The 22,098-nt window shown below is 38.2% G+C and overlaps 1 protein-coding gene across 1 annotated transcript in view; it reads left to right on the top strand.

The window, feature by feature from the left end:
- Positions 1–21,996, top strand: part of LOC132798434 (neural-cadherin) — a 145,355-nt gene extending 123,359 nt beyond the window's left edge. The window contains 9 exon segments of the mRNA XM_060810288.1: positions 2,367–3,690; positions 6,433–6,932; positions 6,934–7,275; positions 7,277–8,736; positions 9,030–9,200; positions 10,081–10,322; positions 16,829–17,041; positions 17,658–17,828; positions 18,237–21,996. Of these exon segments, the coding sequence (XP_060666271.1) occupies positions 2,367–3,690; positions 6,433–6,932; positions 6,934–7,275; positions 7,277–8,736; positions 9,030–9,200; positions 10,081–10,322; positions 16,829–17,041; positions 17,658–17,828; positions 18,237–18,358 (4,545 nt within the window). The 3' untranslated portion in view covers positions 18,359–21,996.
- The last annotated feature ends 102 nt before the right edge of the window (positions 21,997–22,098 follow it).

Below are 22,098 nucleotides of genomic sequence, written 5' to 3'. Positions count from 1 at the left end.
TAGAAAAGCAATAAAAACATCATCTGTTTTCTATTCTGTATTAATTTATAGAAAGAGATAATTTTCCTCACTGAATAGTGATTCACTTCAAATATATTTTAGGTACCAATTAATACAGAATGAAAGGAGATAAAAACATAATGTAAAGTAAATTTTCTCCAGGCTTAGTTTTGATTCACTTTGAATATATTTTAGAATCAATTAATACAGAATAGAAAAGAAATTAGAAGACAACAAATCATTATATTATTTCTATTCTATGAATGAATATTAAGTCTGGAGGTAGTTTCCTTTACTTCTGGCACACCCTCTTAGAGTTTCAAAGCATCTCTAGGGTATCGCAAAGTGCTTAAAAAATGCATCTGACCATGGCCACATTGGAATACATCGCACAGCACAGATGTTGTGGCCAATGGCAACTGAAAATGATTGTGAAATATGCGCACTGATTAAGCCCCACGAATGCACACTTAAGCTGCCGTCTGCGGCCCGTTTCTGAATGCCACAATCCGATCCCCGTTCGCCTTTCTGCTCTCTCTCTCTCTCTCTCTCTCCTTCACACGACAGGAGAAAGATTGCGAACGTGCGAAACTCATTATTTAACATTTAAGTTTGGGCTTCGCATTGTGGGCGATTTTGTGGCAACGCCTTTGAGTCAATGCTTACTGAAATGCTAGTATTATGCCGCTATTGATTTATGAAGGTGCTGTGATTTCGTTTTTCTGTATTTTGCACCATGTTTTTATTAATTGAAGTGCTTCAAGTGCAGCAATTATTAATGAAGACTCCACCAGTCAATTAATTGAAAAGTTATGCGTTGTACAAAATGAACTGCAAAGTGGACTTCAAAAGCGATTTAAGCAATCAGTACTATATATATTTGGGTCAATATGTTTTTCAGCTTCTTATTAATGCGTTTGTAATTAAACTGCAGTTAAAGAGTGTGAATTTCAACAGTTAACATTAATGCCCTTTACATTAAAGTTAAGAGCATTAAATGAGCTGCTTAACTTAAGTGCAAGAAATGCGCAATAACATTTGAAGTTTTCCATGTGAAGAGGATAATATTATTGTATACCTGTCAATATTATTGTTGAGAACTAATTTAAACTTCGTTGGCAGCATTTTAACCACTCTCTAAACCTTTGCGCTAGCAAATGAATTTTAATTGCCGCTGGCCACCGCATTGGGAAAAAAACTGCGCTAGCCAAATGAATTTAAATGAAATTCCCATGTTAGGCTATAAAAAGAAAATGGGAAAAATGCCAGAAAGCCAGCAAAAAGGAAATGCTTTGAAAATATTTTTCACAATTTTTGTCCATTAAGTGAAATAATTTTGCAAACGAAATACTCGAACGAATACGGGATAAACTTTTGCGGCTAACGTAATAATGTTATGTGAGTGGACAACAACAGCGACGAAAAAAGGGAGCAAAAAAACCGACCAATGAGCAAAATGGGAATAGAGAAACACACACACAGACAGACAGAGATATTCAGAGATAGAGATAGAGAAACACGTAAAGCTAAACTAATCCCTTAAATTGAATATGTCATAACAATGCTGTCAAATTTGTCATGCAAATTAAAGCGATGACGACGCATGAGTTTTTTGCTCCTTCTTCTGCGTTTTTTATTCATTTTTATATATTTACTTTTTTGTGCTCGTCTCGTTTACGTATTTTTATTTTTATTTTTTTGCTCCTTTCATTTTTTACGACTAATCCAATGTCAGCGCTATGAAAAGCTGTTCCTGTTACTCCAGTTCAGTTGAGGTTCTTCTCTCTGCTCTTCTGTTCTGTTGTTATCGTGTTATATGTGTTACGTTTGTGTGTGTGTGTGTGTGTGTGTGTGACTGTGACTGTCATGCCAAGGGGTTGTCAGTCGGATGTGGAGTTGGAGTTGGGGAATGAGAGTGGCGTAACAACGTGAGGCAAGAGATACAAAGTGCTGATTAAAATCGTTTTTTTCACTGGCGCTCTTGTTATTATAAAGGTAGGCTGCCAGGTGGGATTGGTTAAGGTGGATTGGGTTTTGGCTTTAGCTTTGGCTTGGGCTTGGGCTTGAGCAGAGGCTTCACATCAGTCAGGCTGCTTCTGTATGCATATCAAAGTCAAAATCAGCAGCACAGACGACCCACAGGTTCAGCTCAGCTGGGTTGGGCCATTGTGAATGGGATAATTTCACAGGGGTTACACACAGGGTTTCCCTGTCCTCAGCTGGAGTAAGGCCAGCAATGTTTTCACTGATGTTAATCGGTTTTGCGGTTATGACAGCTAAAATTACACAATAGCCTGCTATGCACACATGCTTTACTCCCTACTTATCTGCTGTTTTTCTCTTCCTCCCTCTCTGTGTCTCTCTAGCCCTTGGATCGTGATCAACCCAATGGACGGCCACAGTGGCGCTTCACAGTCTTCGCCCAGGATGAGGGCGGCGAGGGTTTGGTCGGCTATGCGGATGTCCAGGTCAATCTGAAGGACATCAACGACAATGCGCCCATTTTCCCGCAAGGCGTTTACTTTGGCAACGTCACCGAAAACGGCACCGCCGGCATGGTTGTGATGACCATGACGGCCGTCGACTACGATGACCCCAACGAGGGCTCGAATGCCCGTTTAGTCTACTCCATCGAAAAGAATGTGATTGAGGAGGAGACGGGTTCGCCCATCTTTGAAATCGAACCGGATACGGGTGTGATTAAGACCGCTGTGTGTTGTTTGGATCGCGAGCGTACGCCGGATTATTCGATACAGGTCGTTGCGATGGATGGCGGGGGGTTAAAGGGCACGGGCACGGCGTCTATACGTGTCAAGGATATTAATGACATGCCGCCGCAGTTCACCAAGGACGAATGGTTCACCGAGGTGGATGAAACCGATGGCACCGCCCTGCCCGAAATGCCCATACTCACGGTCACCGTGCACGACGAGGACGAGACGAACAAGTTCCAGTACAAGGTGATCGATAACAGCGGCTATGGCGCCGATAAATTCACCATGGTGCGCAATAATGATGGCACCGGTTCGCTCAAGATTGTCCAGCCTCTGGACTATGAGGATCAGCTACAGAGCAATGGCTTCCGTTTCCGCATACAGGTGAATGATAAGGGCGAGGACAATGACAACGATAAGTACCATGTGGCATACTCTTGGGTTGTGGTCAAGTTGCGTGATATCAACGACAATAAGCCGCACTTTGAACGCGCCAATGTTGAGGTCTCGGTGTTTGAGGACACCAAGGTGGGCACCGAGCTGGAGAAGTTCAAGGCCACCGATCCGGATCAGGGTGGCAAGAGCAAGGTCTCCTACTCCATTGATCGTTCCTCGGATCGTCAGCGTCAGTTTGCCATCAATCAGAATGGTTCTGTGACCATTCAACGTTCACTCGATCGCGAAGTTGTGCCACGTCATCAGGTCAAAATCTTGGCCATTGACGATGGCTCCCCGCCGAAGACAGCCACAGCGACGCTCACTGTAATTGTGCAGGACATCAACGATAATGCGCCCAAGTTCCTGAAGGACTACAGACCCGTGCTGCCGGAGCATGTGCCACCACGCAAGGTTGTCGAGATCTTGGCCACCGATGACGACGATCGCTCCAAGAGCAATGGACCTCCATTCCAGTTCCGTCTGGATCCCAGTGCTGATGATATTATTCGTGCTTCCTTCAAGGTTGAACAGGATCAAAGTGAGTACAAGATTGTTATTACTTCAGTTAGTTCTATAATTACTTAGTAAATACGTTCATTATTATCTAATTCTAATAAGTATATCACGCAGTGAATATTAAATAATAACTATACAGAGCAGCTTTAAATTTTCTTAAAAGAATAGCAGTATAAATTCAAAGAGTTTCATTTAGGAGGAAGAAGTTAATATAAATTTGATGAGTATTTCAATTTGTAAAGTGAAGCACATTATTAATATTAAGTATACGTATAGAGTACATCAAAAAGCATTTAAAATAATCTATGGAAATAAACGTATTCATAATATTTTATAATAATATTTAAAGCATTTGTAATTATGATCCTTAGTTTTAAAGTAAAATTTTTACGCAGATAAACGTTTAGTTGTTAGTTGCAATTAGATCTTGTTTTGATATTTAATTGTAAATATCATATTGTTAAAAACAAATATTAGACATTCTAGTATTTTTCTAAAAAGATTTCCTTTTTCATATTGTACGTTCGTTATATGCATCAATCTTTGGCAAAATCAACAAAAGAAATGCCATTCAAGTTGTCCGAGTTGTTGTAGGTCAATGCAAAATGCACAAAAGTTGCCCAAAATAAATATTTGGGTCAAAATTGAAAACAATGCCAAAAAGCACATAAAATAGCAAACATAAAAAAAAGAAGAGAAATCGAAAAAACATATCCTGGTATATATCGTTAGCAATGCAATGCACCGGAAAGCAATAACAACAACAATAATAACAGATAACATTTTGTTGTTGGCTCAACGAATGACAACAGTTAGCTAACGAGAACGAGAAAGATTCGAATACACGAATGTACGAATTTTTAGGGATTTGAATTCGTGTTCGTATTTGAATTCAAATTCAAATTCGAATGCGATTTGCGTGCAGTGTGGCCAGGCTAACGAAAGCATAAAAATGCAATTACCTTCGAATAACCGGCAAATGAATAGTCAGCCATAAAAACGGAAATAGTAAACCGCAGTCGAAGCACCAAGCGACGCCGCACCACAACATGAAATTTTAAATAAAAAAGCTGAGATACACCACACACTCACACACACCCACACACACTCGCACACGCACCTAGTCTGAGCTGGAGTCAGAAATAAAATGGCAAATGCACAAGTTTTCAATTAAATTACCCAAAACGGAGAGTCGCGGGAATCGTCGGAAATCGTCCAGCAAGTGAAGCCAACTACATTTGGTTTTGTGCCGCCCCAAAGAACATGCCATGTACCTAGACATGAGTGTGTATTAGCTTAGTGTGTGTGTGTGTGTGTGCATGTCTGGAGTTGGGGGTCGCAATCCAATTTTGATGCGCCAACCGGGAGTCAAAAAGTTTACGCCTGTGGCTTGACTTTCGCTCAGCTGAGTTGAGACTGTGTGTTGCCAAGTCTGTGTGTGTATGTGTGTTTGATTGTAGTCATATGTGTATGTGTGTGTGTAGTTCTTGTCTGCTCGTATTTGCATACAATTTGCCTAAAAACACACCATGGAGTGTCTTTAAAAATATATTTCAAATATGTAGCATTGTGTGTGTGTGCTTGTGTTTTGTGGTGTAGCTGGATTAGTGCTGCCATTTGTTGTGTGCATAGGCAGCACTGCAACCAGTTCTCTGGGTGTGTGTGTGTGTGTGTGTGTGTTAACACTTGTTGGCTCAAAGGCGTAATTACAACAAATGGGGCACCAAGCTGGTCGAGCAGCTCAAGCTGCCACTGCAATCAGCCAGAAACGTGTGTTGGCTAATAAAAGGTGCTTAGTTTTTTGGCTTGCCAGCTCAACAGAGTCACCATCATCTCTCTACTCTTTCCCTTTACCTTTAGCTTCCCCTTCCTCTTATCATCATCAAACTCCCTCTCATTTGGTTTGCCGGGCTAACTCGAAAATGCTTTTAAAAGCTCAGCAGCTAAGATAAATTTGTCATTAGAGAGAGCATTGGTGTAATTTGCTCGCAACAAGCTACAGTGCCACACAAAAGTTATCTGCTTCAAATGTGAAGATATGCTTGACAACCTCCTACTACCATAGTTTAATTAAATGAACTTTGAGCTGTCGCATAAAAACTGTGCCAGCAACACGAATGCACGACAAAGGTGACTACAAAAGCTTGCTAATTAAAAAGTGTTGAATGGAGTTGTTAGAAATGCACGGAATTTCTATAAAATTTTTAAATGGAAGACAAATTTGTTTCTTAATAAATAATGCATAAATGTCATGCATTATATTAGTATAATTTAAAAGGCAGGTTCAAAGAAAAACTAAATTGAAAATGCCATTTTAATATGTTAAATGTAATTAGCTTCATAATCAAGTTTAAGATATACAAATTAAAAAAAGTTATTTCAGAATATTAAACTTGAAATATCCCAATAAATTTCCTTATTTACTATTTACTATTCTATCAAGAAATATTATGGTTAATTACAGTAGTAATTTCACAAAACAGTATTCAAATTATGCTCTCCTCAATTCTCTGTCTATTCCTATTATGATTAATTTCTTAAGAAATAATTCAGCTAAAATTACATTACCAATTTTAATTATAAGTTAACTTTAAATGAATTAATAAGATAACTTTAGATAAAATCGAATCCACTATTAAATATACAATAAGTTATGCTAATGAATTACGTTTAAAAACAAATTCAATCAATTATACAATTATACAAAGAAAATTTTAATCACTAATAAATTCCCCTACACTTATTTTCCTCTACCCGACAACAGAGGGCGCCAACGGCGATGGCATGGCTGTGATCTCTTCGCTGCGCTCGTTCGATCGCGAACAGCAAAAGGAGTACATGATACCCATTGTGATCAAGGATCACGGCTCACCAGCGATGACAGGCACCAGCACACTCACCGTCATCATTGGTGATGTGAACGACAACAAAATGCAGCCGGGCTCAAAGGACATCTTCGTTTACAACTACCAGGGACAATCGCCCGATACACCCATTGGCCGTGTGTATGTCTATGACTTGGATGACTGGGATTTGCCCGACAAGCGATTCTACTGGGAAGGCCTCGAGAATCCGCGCTTCAAGCTCGACGAAGAATCCGGAATGGTTACGATGCGAGCGGGTACACGCGAAGGACGCTACCATTTGCGCTTCAAGGTCTACGATCGCAAGCACACACAGACCGATGTACCAGCGAATGTGACCGTCATAGTGCGTGAGATTCCCCACGAAGCAGTCATCAACTCGGGTTCGGTGCGTCTCTCGGGGCATCTCCGATGAGGACTTTATACGCGTGTGGAATTATCGCACCCAGAGCTTGAGTCGCTCGAAGCTGGATCGTTTCAGAGACAAGTTGGCGGATCTATTGAATACGGAACGTGAGAATGTGGACATCTTTAGTGTGCAGCTGAAGCGTCGCAATCCTCCGCTGACCGATGTGCGATTCTCGGCTCATGGTTCGCCATACTACAAACCCGTGAGGTTGAATGGCATTGTGCTGATGCATCGCGAGGAGATCGAAAAGGATGTGGGCATAAATATCACAATGGTTGGCATCGATGAGTGTTTGTATGAGAATCAAATGTGCGAAGGCAGCTGCACCAATTCCCCTGGAGATTAGCTCGCTGCCCTACATGGTGAATGCCAACAAGACGGCGCTCGTTGGAGTTCGTGTTGATACCTTGGCAGATTGCACTTGCGGTGCACGCAACTTCACCAAGCCCGAGTCTTGCCGCACCACGCCTTGCCACAATGGCGGACGCTGTGTGGACACACGCTTCGGTCCGCATTGCTCTTGCCCCGTCGGCTATACGGGACCACGTTGCCAGCAGACGACGCGCAGCTTCCGCGGCAATGGTTGGGCTTGGTATCCGCCCCTGGAGATGTGCGACGAGTCGCATTTGAGCCTGGAGTTCATTACACGCAAACCGGATGGCTTGATCATCTATAACGGACCCATTGTGCCGCCTGAACGTGATGAGATGCTCATCTCGGACTTTATTGCACTCGAATTGGAGCGTGGCTATCCACGTTTGCTCATTGATTTTGGCTCTGGCACTTTGGAGTTGCGTGTGAAGACAAAAAAAACGCTCGATGATGGCGAATGGCATCGCATTGATTTGTTCTGGGACACGGAGAATGTGCGCATGGTTGTCGACTTTTGCAAGTCCGCCGAGATCAGTGAAATGGAGGATGGCACACCGCCCGAGTTTGATGACATGTCATGCCAGGCACGAGGACAAATACCGCCTTTCAACGAGTACTTGAATGTGAATGCCCCGCTGCAAGTGGGCGGCTTGTATCGCGAGCAATTCGATCAGTCGCTGTACTTCTGGCATTACATGCCCACGGCCAAGGGTTTCGATGGCTGCATACGCAATCTGGTGCACAACTCCAAGCTCTACGATCTGGCGCATCCGGGACTCTCGCGCAACAGCGTCGCGGGTTGCCCTCAAACCGAGGAGGTCTGCGCTCAGACCGAAGCCACCGCACGATGCTGGGAACATGGCAATTGCGTGGGTTCCTTATCCGAGGCGCGTTGCCATTGCCGTCCTGGTTGGACGGGTCCTGCCTGCAACATTCCCACGGTGCCGACGACCTTCAAGGCGCAGAGTTATGTGAAGTATGCGCTAAGCTTTGAGCCCGATCGCTTTAGCACTCAGGTGCAGCTGCGCTTTAGAACGCGCGAGGAGCACGGCGAATTATTCCGAGTTAGCGATCAGCATAATCGAGAGTACGGCATCCTGGAGATCAAGGATGCACGTCTACATTTCCGTTACAATCTGAACTCGCTGCGCACCGAGGAGAAGGATCTGTGGCTCAATTCGGTGGCCGTCAACGATGGCCAGTGGCATGTGGTGCGCATCAATCGCTATGGCTCGGCGGCCACTCTCGAGTTGGATGGCGGCGAAGGAAGACGTTACAACGAGACCTTTGAGTTTGTGGGCCACCAGTGGCTGCTGGTGGACAAGCAGGAGGGTGTCTATGCCGGTGGAAAAGCGGAGTACACGGGTGTACGCACCTTTGAGGTGTACGCCGACTACCAGAAGAGTTGTCTCGACGACATACGGTGCGTATACTTAATGTGTTTTCCTCCTTTATTTACTTTGCACTCATATTGCAGTTATAGAATATGAGATCATATTGATACTAATATATTTTTGGTTTTTAGTTTAACAATATTAATTAATATTTTATTTATTTCTCCATTCAATTTTTGTAATTATTATGAAATTACTATTTTGAATTTTTGAATTAATATTATATTTTTTACTTTATTTATTTGCTTTGTCAATTATAATATATAATTTGTTATTTAAGTATTTTCGATTTCTTATTAATTACTGTCCTCTCTTCTTGCAGTCTTGAGGGCAAGCATTTGCCTCTACCCCCGGCCATGAATGGCACGCAATGGGGTCAAGCGACCATGGCGCGTAATCTGGAAAAGGGTTGCCCATCGAACAAACCCTGCTCGAATGTCATTTGCCCCGATCCCTTCGAATGCGTTGATCTCTGGAATGTCTACGAGTGCACGTAAGCTTTATTTGAAATCTTATTTATTACTTTTCACATTTGCATTGCATTTTCGTTCATCAAAACGTTATACCAAAGAAAAAAAAAAGACAATACAAAATGAAATTGACTCGGACAGACTGCAACAAGAAATGAAACAGATACCACATCTAGCATGCTTAAAGACTCGCCAGTTATGCCGAACATCAAGCATACGCCACGTGTTACAAGCAGAGCAAGTATTTCTTAACACATCACCAAACTAGAAAAGAAATGAAAAGAAATCCCTGCGTTAGGCTTAATCAATTAAAGGCTGTGCCAGAAATAAAACAAATCACAAATGAAATAAAGCAAGTGGAGCTTAAGCGGCGTCAATCAAAGGACATCGCCAGTGAGGACACACACACACACACACTCGCACACACGCAAGTTAGTCAGCTAACGTTGCGTGACAAATCAATTGGATTAGTCCAGCGATATGTGCTTGTCCCCCGCTCGTTCTCTCTTTCTCTGTCTCTCAGTCACCTCTTCACGCTTGCACTGGCACTATACACATACACACACACACACACACATACGAACGTACTCTCACACACACAGACACAGTGAGAGCCTTTCACGCGTGGCGTTCTTGTGATTATTTGGCTTTTGGGCTTTCACGTATTTCGTTACCAAACAAAAGAAGCAGCCAACAAAGACTTTCTGGACTACACAACAAATGAATAAGAATAAAACCCATTGGCCCACATTTTGATTATTTGCTTAGCTTACTATATAGTATATACCATATACTGTATATAGTATTTTTTTTTTTTTTTTTGTAATTCGTTTTCAATGTTAACCCCTATATTTTGTTGTTGCTTGCCTGTGGCATTTGTGTTTGTTCCACACACACAAACAGTTGCGGCGAGGGACGCATCATGTCGCCCGATTCAAAGGGTTGCATGGATCGCAACGAGTGCCTCGACATGCCCTGCATGAACGGTGCCACATGCATCAATCTAGAGCCGAGACTGCGCTATCGCTGCATTTGCCCCGACGGCTTCTGGGGCGAGAGCTGTGAGCTGGTTCAGGAGGGTCAGACCCTTAAGCTGAGCATGGGCGCTCTGGCTGCCATTCTCGTTTGCCTGCTGATCATACTGAGTGAGCAATCTGCCAATAGAATCTATCTATATGTATATGCAACAACAACAAGAATAGCTCGTTTTTATGTACTACATATATCCAAATACTAGTTGTAGTGATTAAAGTTTCGCTCGCTCTCTTATTTCGTCATCTATTTTATTAGCCTGTAAATTGAAAATCATTCATGCAAATATTCATCCTCACAAACAAAAAAAAAACATATCGCTCTCATGTGGCTTAACATTTGAGTTTTCATTTCTCCTTCCTCCCCCCCGCTGGCAATTGTTTTATTTGTTTTGCGCCAATAGAAACTGATTTAGCCATAACCATACTATACCATATCATGTCATACAACCTTACAATCATTTACCATTTACCATTTACCATACCTCATCTCATCGCATCGCATCGCATAGCATCTCTCATTCATTCATATGTCAAATGCACAAATCCAATCATTCAGCTTGCACATGCCTCGATTCATTCATAAAATGAATCACAGCTCACTGAATTTGGAAACACAAAACAAAAAAAAAAATAAATAAAAATGTATCATACATATCAAACAAACATGGCACAAAAAAAAAACTAAAGAAATGTTTTATATTTTTGTGTTATTTACCAGCTTTGTGATTCTTAGTTCATGATATTCATATACATACATTTATATATATCCTTATATCTACATATATGTTGAAAAAAATGTGTTGTGCATTCACTATGTTAGCTTTAACTTCTACTTTACTCTTTGTTTATGGCACATTTTCAACTTACTCTTCCACCCCTCACCCACGTTTCTATGTTCAATGTCTCTGTGTTTAAATATTTAATAGCTTAAATATATCAAGCTACAAAATAAGCGTTTCACAAAACTGAAAGGTATGTACGTAGTGTTCTTCTACTTAGCAAATTGTACACAAAATATATATTCCAATGTTTCTTACCCAACATAACATTTATAACTCTAGAAAAATTCTTTTCTTTCTGAAAAGAAATTAACTTTAAATTGCTTTCATACAACAAATAAAATATTTTCCAATTTGAATTTTAATTTGGCAAAGATGAAAATTCGTGTTTAAAAATGATGTTCCAATAAAAGTTAAAATTTCTATTGAAAGGTGACAACTTAGGAAGTATTTTAAAACAAATATTCATTATAATTATAATATTCATTATAATCCTTTCTTCCTGCTGATAATTATTATGATAATTATTTATTGCATTGAAATCCATTCATTTCTGAATAATATCCGAGGCCACAAGAATTGGTTTTATTGTAGTTCTCTTTATTAACAAGGAATTATGATAATTAGGTATTTATTAGAATTGTGTATTCGAACAAAAACAGAAGCTCAACAATTTCGTGATTGTTGGGAGAAACAAATGAAATATTCCTCTATACATACATGCAATAGGTAAACATATCAAGCTTGAAAGCTTGAAGGTCTAAAGCAAAACCACTTTTCAGTAGCCCATATGAAGTACAATAAGTAACTCAGCTGTCACGCCCCCTTAAAAGAAAAGTACACACACTCCCACTGTGGCACTCTGGCACTCGCACTTGAATGCACTTGGTTGAAGAAGTTAAGCATTGAAGGAGTCCTGAAGAGCTCAAATGCCTTCAGGTAAGATAATAAATGTGCAGTCAAAGATACAAGTTGCCCATCAGGTTTAAAAAGCAGCAAAGCAACGTGCAGCAAAGCAAAGCAAGGCAAAGCAAAGCGAAGTGAAGGCCAAAACTTAGGAGTTGGCAATGGCAGATTTAAGCTTTGGCATTTCGTAAAATCACAATGGAACGCAAGCACTTGAGCCAGAAAATAGTAGAAAGTAGATACGAGGATAGATAGAGTGGTAGAGTAATGGGAGTTAAAGTTGCTAGACAGCTCAAAGGAGTCGTTCTGCCAGTTTCTCTTCCTAAGTCTCAGTCTCAGTCGCAGTCACAATCACAATGTGTGTTTTGTTTTGCCTCGCGAGCATTTCTTATGTCTATTTTTGGCCAGCTGCGACTTGGCGAAATTTCTATTAAATACAACTTGAAAGCATTTTCTGCTGCCTGCCTTGAACAGCGCAAACACACACATATAAAGTACTGTACACAAATCTTCTGACTGTGTTTGCACATTTGTAGGTAAATAATGATCAAAAGGAAGAAGCAAAAGCAAATTGTTTCCTGCTCCCAAAAACTTTAAGTAAAACTTAATGACGTAAAATATGGCATGAAAAAGGGGGAGACAGAGAAGACGGAGAGAAAATTATCAAGTACCCACTTTTGATCAGCTTCAACTACGCACTTGGGAGCAATCAGACAGCAGCAAAAGAAATCCAAAAGGCGAAAAAACTATGCGAACTTTTCATTCGAAGCAAAAAACTGCCGCTGATTTAGTGTGAAACTTTTTGCCAGCAGACCGTTGGTTGCCTTTGTGCTTCAGCTACTGGCCGCTGTGCGTCGCTTTTGTTAGCTCGCTCTTCTTTTCTTTTTTTTTTTTGTTATCTTTTGGTCAAGAAAAGTCTTTTGGCCAAATCTCTGGCATTTGCCAATAATCGTCAATATATCAACCAAGTGTCTAATGTCTGCATTTGAAAAATATTCAAAAGGCATTGTGCCATTGACTTTTCTGACGGCGGGACAAAAACAAAACGAAACGAAAACGAGAATGCCAAACAACAAGCCCCAAACTTGCCAGTTTTATCATTATTTTTGCATTTGCACTACGCCAAAAAAGAGCACAAGAAAAAAATATGAGCAGCAAAGTGGAAAATGAAGTGAAATTGAAAAGAGCAAAAAAAATATTCGAATAACTTTGACAAAGTTTTCGGATGAGCAACAACTCGAGCTTTGTAATAATCTCAATTCAGAGTGAGAAAAGCAAGATTTTTCTCTTCTGTAGTAAGAGGGAGTAACTCTTGAATGTGTTTCGCTTGAAAGAACACACTAATAGCTTTTAAAGAATTTAAAAGGATCACAGCGAAGGTCACACTCAGCACCTGCAAAGAAAAAAACATGTCAACTCTCTGTCGCTCTCTTTCTGTTTATCTCTGCAAACTAATCAAAAGAAACTTATGGTAGTGCCAAAAGCATTCAAATGCCTGAGGAAAAAAAGCAAGCAAAGAGGGTCGAAAAACTTTATTCAATTCCACAACAATTGCAGCATAATCATAACAATAAAACAGCAGCAAGAACAACACACAAAATAGAAAGTGCAAGTGGCAAAACAAAAGTGCACTTAAGTTCCATGTTGCCAGCTACAACTTCAGCGAGTTGGGGGCAGTTACAGTTGTGGGCGTGGCCCGTTGTATACACCAGCATAAATGCATAAAGTTTTGTCAATGCTGAAACGAAACGAAACCCTTAAACTGCCAACGAAAAACCGAACGTTTCATAAGACTTTTTGACAGTTCCACAACACACAGAACACACACACATGCTACCCATACAGGCTCATATGCATAACATTTGCGCTGCTGTGAAATAGAAAAGCAAAGAGAAAAATTGCAGCGGTCGTATAACGTTGACGTAGTCGTATAACAAAAGTGCAGAACGAACAAAGCAAAGACTCAGATACAGATGCAGATATAAATATATACACCATACGCAGATTCAGCTACAAAAAGGTATATCTGCGTGTGATATATCCACTAGACACAGTTATAGTAACAAACAGATACATCTACCATATACGAATTTAACGACACAAAGATACAGTTACAGTTCACCTTCATACACATAGAGATGCATCTGTTATGCACAGATATAACTACAAACTGATACAGATAAGTCTACTGTTCGGAGTTACAAACACATAAAGATACAGATACATGTACTATACGGAAATACACCTGCATGCAGATACAGATACTTTTACTATACTTAGCTAAAGAGACATTTAAAGTATGCATACACAGATACATCAGCTCACTTACAAATACATCGACTATACACAGCTACAGATACATTTAGTACACAGATACAGCTACTATATTCAGCTTAGGATACAGAGATACATCTCTTCAACTACAGATACATCTACTATACTCAGCTACATAAACTTACCAACAGCCAACAAATTCCTCTCACTCATCTATACTATATTTCCATTGCATGATGAACAACAAATTTTTAAATAATCTCCTTTTTGTTTTCCAACACTCCACATTCAACCACACACACACACACACATAAACACCTCGCCACACACACACACACCGCACACACCTCTCGAAATGAAATGAAACTTTTTGTCGGGTGCTGTCAACATCGATACGCTTTCGGGGTTTCTGTGCTCTCCTCGCTGCTGTTGCTGCTATCCTGGCTCTCCATGGCTCACCATTGTCACGTTTAGGTGTCCTGCGGGCTATAAAGTCTCTGGCAGCACTTGCGTCAACGAGAACGAATGCTTGTTGTTCCCCTGCCGCAATGGCGGTCGATGTCGCGATCATCATCCGCCAAAGAAATACGAATGCCAATGCCTCCTGGGCTACACGGGCATGCACTGTGAACTGGAGTTATTGGCCTCTGGGGTGTTGACACCGTCGCGTGATTTTATTATTGCCCTCGTCCTTTGCCTCAGCACGCTGATATGTAAGTATACAAAACACACACACACACACACACATAGAGTACGGTAGCATAAACAAGGTGAAAGGGCAAACGATGTCGTAACTTAAGGTTAAGTAACTTGTAAACTAATACGTTATACGAAACTCTCAAGTAAGTAAGTCTTGGCAAACAATTTGCATGGCCAACGTAAAGATATTTTAATAACTAGCTGCTCTGCATTGACTTTACAATTGCCTTTTCCAATAATTTATAAATTTATTTGCATATTACTTGCAACACTTATTATTAATTGTATCGATTTCAATTTGTGAGGAAATCAAGTTTAATTTAATTTCATTTTGGATACATTTGCGTCATGTTCTCAATTACAATTTGTCGGGCATTAAAACTGAAATTACTTAAATTAAAATTACAGTGAATTCCAATATATGGACTATGCGGGATTATTAAGCAGATTTTTGCTACATTTCGCAATTCGATAGATTTTCTCATTCCCAAATTATGAATTATATTTCTATATCAATGAAATTTCACGAAAACAAAACTACATTTGAACTATTTGCATTCCCAAATTATGAATATTTGGACAATTTCAAAAGGAATTCAAAAATTTAAAATCCACAATAATTTGCTGCGATTTTGTAACCGAGAACACACACTCGCTGTGTATCTATAAGTACGCGTATTTTCTTTTTATTGGATTCTTATGAAAGGGATTGAACGGGCAGCTCAATTCGGCATTCTCGTATACGCGTGTGTCATTTAAATATTTATGGAATTGCCAACGCCAGAAAATTAATTAAGCCATACATTTACCATTTTGCCACGCCCACACACATACACACACAGGCTGTCTCTCGGTCTGAGCGCCTTTGTAAGTAGCCGTGGCAAATATCAAAAGTCATTTCCGCAAATTACATGCGGCCAACCGATGCACATAAATTAAAGTTTATTGAATGGACGAGTTGTTATTCTTTTTTTTTTGTACATCAACGGAATGTAAATTAAACAAAGAATGCGTATGTGTGGAAAACGAAGGCAGAAAGAAATGAAAACGAAAATGAAAATGGAAAAGCAAAACGGAGAAATGTGAATTTGAGTAACACAATAATTGCAATTACGCGACGTCCATTTTGAGGCCATTGCCAGCTGCTCGGACAAAGTTGAGACTCTCCTCTTCTCTTCTTCTGCTTGTGCTTTGGCCTTGTGTGTGTCTTGGCCAGGCAAATTACTTGGGGCCAACTTCTACGGCTGCGGTGGCCACGCAACAGAAACAACAACAACGCAAAAAAAAAAAGGAAAAACTTTGCTGTGCAACAGATGCTGCAATATGTTGAAATACGCGCAGACAATATTAGAAAACACAGCCAAAACGAAACAGGACAACGTTGGGCCAAGTGCAAAAGAGATGGCAAAAGGAAAGCAGGACAATGGCGCGCCTGCAGCTCGATTTTGCCATTTTGCCCAACAATTTTGAGAGAACTGTAACTGTAACTGTAACAGCCACAAAACTCAGCAGAAACTGGGACAATCTGCGCCATATTTGTTTGTTCATTTTTTTTTGCTCCTTCCATCTTGATTTCTTTTTTTTTTATATATATACATTTTTTTCGCGCGTGCTCTTTTTTTCTATATATTGCTTATAGCACATTTTATGCAATTTCTCGGTATTTTTATTTTGTTGGTAAGAATTTAATTAAGAATTTTTCTATATATATTTTTGTTGTGGCAATTGTAAAGTGCGCGAGCAGAGATAGCAGAGAGATTTTTGCCTGCATAGTTCGTAGTTTCCCATTTTAGATGAAATTGCTTTACGTTACGTTAATAAAAATCGTCGATTTAAATGGCTTTTGCATGCTAAACTCAAGTTTATTTAATTTCGTTTTGTTGTTGCATATGCTATGACCCTCGAAACGAGTTGTGTATTCAAACTAATCAAGCTATTCTATTCATATTCACAACACAGTACTCGTACTCGTATTTGTGGTCTACAATCGACGTCGAGAGGCGCACATCAAATATCCCGGACCCGATGACGATGTACGCGAGAATATCATCAACTATGATGATGAGGGCGGCGGCGAGGATGATATGACTGCCTTCGATATCACTCCATTGCAGATACCCATCGGCGGTCCAATGCCCCCCGAGCTGGCGCCTATGAAAATGCCAATTATGTGTAAGTGTTGTTCAATTTTATATTCTATATTTTTACTCGAATATATATTTGATTGCTTTTAAACTATTTTTAATCGACTTCAAATATGCACCAATCCAGTGCAGCATACAGAATTTCAAATTGCATTTTTCGTAGTATTTTGGTATTATTGCAAAAATAACTAAACAACTGTTAAGTGAGCTTATTGGATTATATCCAACATACAACTATGCTCATAAATATATTCAACAACTCAACCAGAGTTGACCGTGACTATTTAAATTTTTAGCAGTATTTTTGACCGATAAACTAGAATTTATTTCTGGCTGATGTTCTTTTTTAAAAGTACTTGAATTATTTGTAAAACTTATTCACCAAAATGAAAGTATGAAAATCTATTGCGAACAATATTGAAATTATTACAAATCTTTAAATAAGTCTTTAAATTTCGAGTGAGATATCAAAAAATTGGCGTTATATATGCCCTTCTTAATTATACCCAAAAAAATCGTTATTGACTGCAATTGGATGAAAATTACATTTGGTTTGCATCACTCAAATGAACAATATCAACGATTATTGGCCTTTATTAATGCACGAATTGACATTGTTGTTTGCTTGCTTTCGTTATTTCCAGATCCCGTGATGACACTGATGCCCGGCCAGGAGCCCAATGTGGGCATGTTCATCGAGGAGCATAAAAAGCGCGCCGATGGCGATCCAAATGCCCCGCCCTTCGATGATTTGCGTAATTATGCATACGAAGGCGGCGGTAGCACAGCCGGTTCACTCAGCTCACTGGCCTCAGGTTCGTGTACAGTACTACTACTACAATTTTTGATTATGCCTATGTCATTAGCATTTCTCTGAGCTCACCATGACTAGAATTTTGCACCCAATATCCAGCAAATAACTGAAACTGGCACACAATCGCTGGCAGGCAGTGTAGCTGCTGCTGCTCTCCCTTCTCGATAAGTAGGCTAGAAAACATAACGTAGAGAGACAGAGACTGTGTGTTTTCCGTTTAATTTATGGTTCTATAATTCTTTTTTGACATTTCCAGGGCAGCAACGCTCAAGAACCGCTGAATATTGGGTGTAAAATTAGGCAGAAATATACTTTAAGCAATATGCATGGTACAATTTTACCACTTTTGTTAACAGAAATGTATAATTAAAATCGTTTTGACTAACTCTTTGATTCGCACTCTTTGCAGGCACTGATGATGAGCAACAGGAATACGATTATCTAGGCGCTTGGGGGCCTCGATTCGATAAGCTGGCCAACATGTATGGCCCCGAGGCGCCTAATCCTCATAGTACCGAGCTCGAGTTGTAAGTCTCCATGTGAGAAGCGGGATTGAGGATCACACAGATGAGTAGCCACAAAAACAAAGTTGCATTTAAAATGAGGATATAGGGCATAGAACAGTAAAAATGCGTAACAGAAATTCCCCCAGCTGACTTACACACAAAGAAGCGCAACCAAAGAAGCATCCAGCTATCGTTGGCAAAAACTAAGTTAATTCTCAAACAAAACAAAACTTCGTAAAAACAAAACAAAACAAAACAAAAAAAAAGAGGAATAGAAATCTTCAACACACATGAGACGTAAAATGACATTTGTATAAATACTTCATCAGCATTTAAATTTAAACAATTATTATAATTAATTTATTAAGTGCGTGAACGCAGCAAAATTCAAAATGCGTTTCATCGTACCGAGAATTGAGATTTAGACAGAGCAAATGGATGAGAGAGCATACCAAAGTTAGTTTAGGCAAGTGTGTATGAAGAAATTTCTAGCTATAATTTCGTGTGTTTTGTGCGAAAGCGATGCAAGATGAACATTTAATTATATATATTCGAATTCTATTTGTTGTGCATATTAATTTGTAGATTATTGTAATTATTATTTGATACTCGATACGTTTAGGTTTTACATATTAAGTTATTGATTTCCGTTTGGCTTCCATGCAAGTCATTTTTTAGGTCACGAGGCCAAACGAAATTCTCTCTCGATACGATTTAGTTTTAACATTCATTTTGATATTAATGAATTTACTTAAAAACGAGTATTAGATTGTTTTGACTTACAATTAATTTCTAAGATTTACAAATACAGAAAAACAAATATATAATTAAAAAAACTTTATATAAAATGAATACCCAAAGACTGTTTTCGTTCCATCATAACACGTACATATATACATGCAAAAACAAAAACATAATTAAATATACATACTATATAAATAAATTAACAATTTTTAACTGACATTACAAGGGGCGTTTAGTGTGTGTCCGCCATATTTGAGTGTATTACTAAAAAAAGATTTACAACTAAAACACAAAAAAAAAACCGAAAATTCACAGACAGAACAAAAATGCGGAAAAACTAGACAGAAACAGTTTCTTTCAGACAACAAAAAAGAGAGATATATATATAAATATATATATAAACATACAGATCTCTGTTTGCAGCTCCAAGCACGTAACAATTTCGCGATAATTTATTGAAATGTTTGTGGAATTGTCCCGAAATTCAAATGCGAGAGCAGTCCTTTTAAAGAAAACAAAACAAAACAGAAAGATACTCCTACAAATGATATTCTAAAACAAAATTAAGCTAAATCTCTATACACACACACACTGGAAAAAAAAGAAATGAAGATGAAAATCTGACTAGCAGCTGCTAGTGAGTAAAATGATAAAAACAAAACAAAAAAAAATGAGAGAATTACCTTTAGATGAACTTAGCGCAATTGATATAATTAAATGGAATACTTCAAAAGAGAAAAACAAAAAAGAAAACGTGAAAGAAATCATTAAACTTATATGATAAAGACAAGTATTTTACATTGTATATATTATTAGTATTAGCACGTAAAGCAAGTAATTAAAGCATACGAAATTGGTAGCAGAACCTAAAAAGTCTTATTAAGTCATTTAAACTAGAGTCGAGATAAAACGAAAACAAAAATGAAAATGAAAATTTCACAAAAGAAAACAGATGACAGCATTCAAACCACATTTCATATAAATATAAATATATATGAATATGAATATGAATATGAATACTACTCGTACAAAACAAAAACAAAACCAACTGCATTTAAATAACCTTTTTCCACACGACAAAATACAAATACAGAAAAAGAAACAGAAACTGAAACTGAAACAAAAACAAGTTCAACAGAGAAAGAATGAGAAACTACTGCAAAACTGTTATTGGGCTAGTTTATATATACATATATATATTTTTTTGTGTTGCAGCAATTTTTAGAGGCCGTGCAATAAAGATTCGCCTGGCATACATTTTTTTTGTTTTTAGGCGGGAGAAAGAGAGAGAGAAGAGCGAGATGCCAAAACCAAATCCACAAGTTGAGCCACAGTTATGAGTGCAATTTAAAATAATAACCAAAATGTTTATTGTTTCATTTGTTGCATACATCGTACGTACACACACACATAGAGATACAGTTACAGATATAGATCCACACACACAACAGTATATTTACAATGATGTTCCACATTTCACTTTCTCAACGTAAAAAAGGTTTTTTATTTCGTTCATTCTCAAATAAAGATGAAGCAAGTGTGTGTTTCAACTAAATTTGACAAAATTGTAAAATAGTTTGCTGTGTTTTCATTCAATATTTCATCTTTTCTATTTTTGTGCATTAAAAAGTCAGCCAAGTTTAGCAATTTAAAATGAAATCGTTAGTGCAGAAGAAGCAGCATGAGCAGCAGCAACAACAAACAGAACATAAAGTGAAATAGACTATACATAAATAAAATCATAGAGTTTTCCAGGCAAAAGCCAATTAAGTTCCCCCTCCTCCCCCTTACCCATTTTGTAGGCAGGTACGCAGCTTTCATTAGATCGAAAAGTAAAGAAAAAGCAAAAAATAAAAACATAAAAAAATGAACCTAAAGAAAAACTACAACAAAAGAGTTGATTATTGAAAAGTGCAAAGATTTTAACGTAATTGTTAAACCATACAGCGAAAAGAATATTTAAATGGTAGAGAAGATGATGATGATGAAGAGAATACTAATAATAAATGCATTTTTGCTGTACTTGTTTTTTGATGAATTCATAAAAAAAGAGAGAAAACATTTTAAAGCACATTTACTGTTACAAATTTGATATACACAAACTACACTACGAACGAGTAAACTCGAGATAAATGCGAGAGAATTTTTATTCTATATTGATTGCATGCAATTCATTTCGAGATGCTTTTGAAGATCAGTACAGCAATTAAACAAAAAAAAAAAGAAAATACTAAAACACTGCCAATTGATCATTTGATTTCAGAAAAAGACTTTAAAGCAAATTCATCGAATCTTAAGTTCAGATTTAAAAGCTTCTTTGCCAGCTTTTTATCGGTATTATGTTCTATGTATAGGCCGATTATTCGTACTTAAATGTTGACTTTCCAAGCTACACAAATAGTTACAGTACGGATATATTTTATATTTACAATACAGCAGCACATAAAGGAGAAGAAGAGGGAAAAGAAAAATAGAGAAAACCAGATATTAGAAAGGCAAAAAAATTATATACTCATTTATACACATATTTGTTATATATTTTGTAACGTAAGTTAGAGGCATATACGAGTACATAAACATAAACTATAAATAAATAATGCACACACACACACACACGTCATATAACATACAAACAGACATACACTCATACACACATACACTGACATGATACTATTTGATAACTATGTATTTATAATGTATGCATTTTTTACCAAAACAACAACAGAAGCAAAAAAGAATCCTCTATAAAACAAAACAAAAAAAAAGAACAGCATCACATTAAGTCAAATGAAATGGAAATGCAAAAATGGGAAATAAACAGAAAATCACAATACCAGAAAACCAAACAAACCAACAACCGACAAAAACAAAAAAAAAAAAAGAAACCAAAAGCCGATTTCAAATGCAGTTTTAGATAAATTTGCATATAAGTACATTATTATGTAAAATCACTTTAAAATACAGTAAAAACAAAATGAGAGAAATTAATATTAATAAAGAAAACACAAAAATGAAGTAAAA

The sequence above is a fragment of the Drosophila nasuta genome, chromosome 2L (assembly GCF_023558535.2).
Source record: "Drosophila nasuta strain 15112-1781.00 chromosome 2L, ASM2355853v1, whole genome shotgun sequence".
Taxonomy (NCBI): Eukaryota; Metazoa; Arthropoda; class Insecta; order Diptera; family Drosophilidae; genus Drosophila; species Drosophila nasuta.
This window is presented reverse-complemented; position numbering and strand designations above follow the sequence as displayed.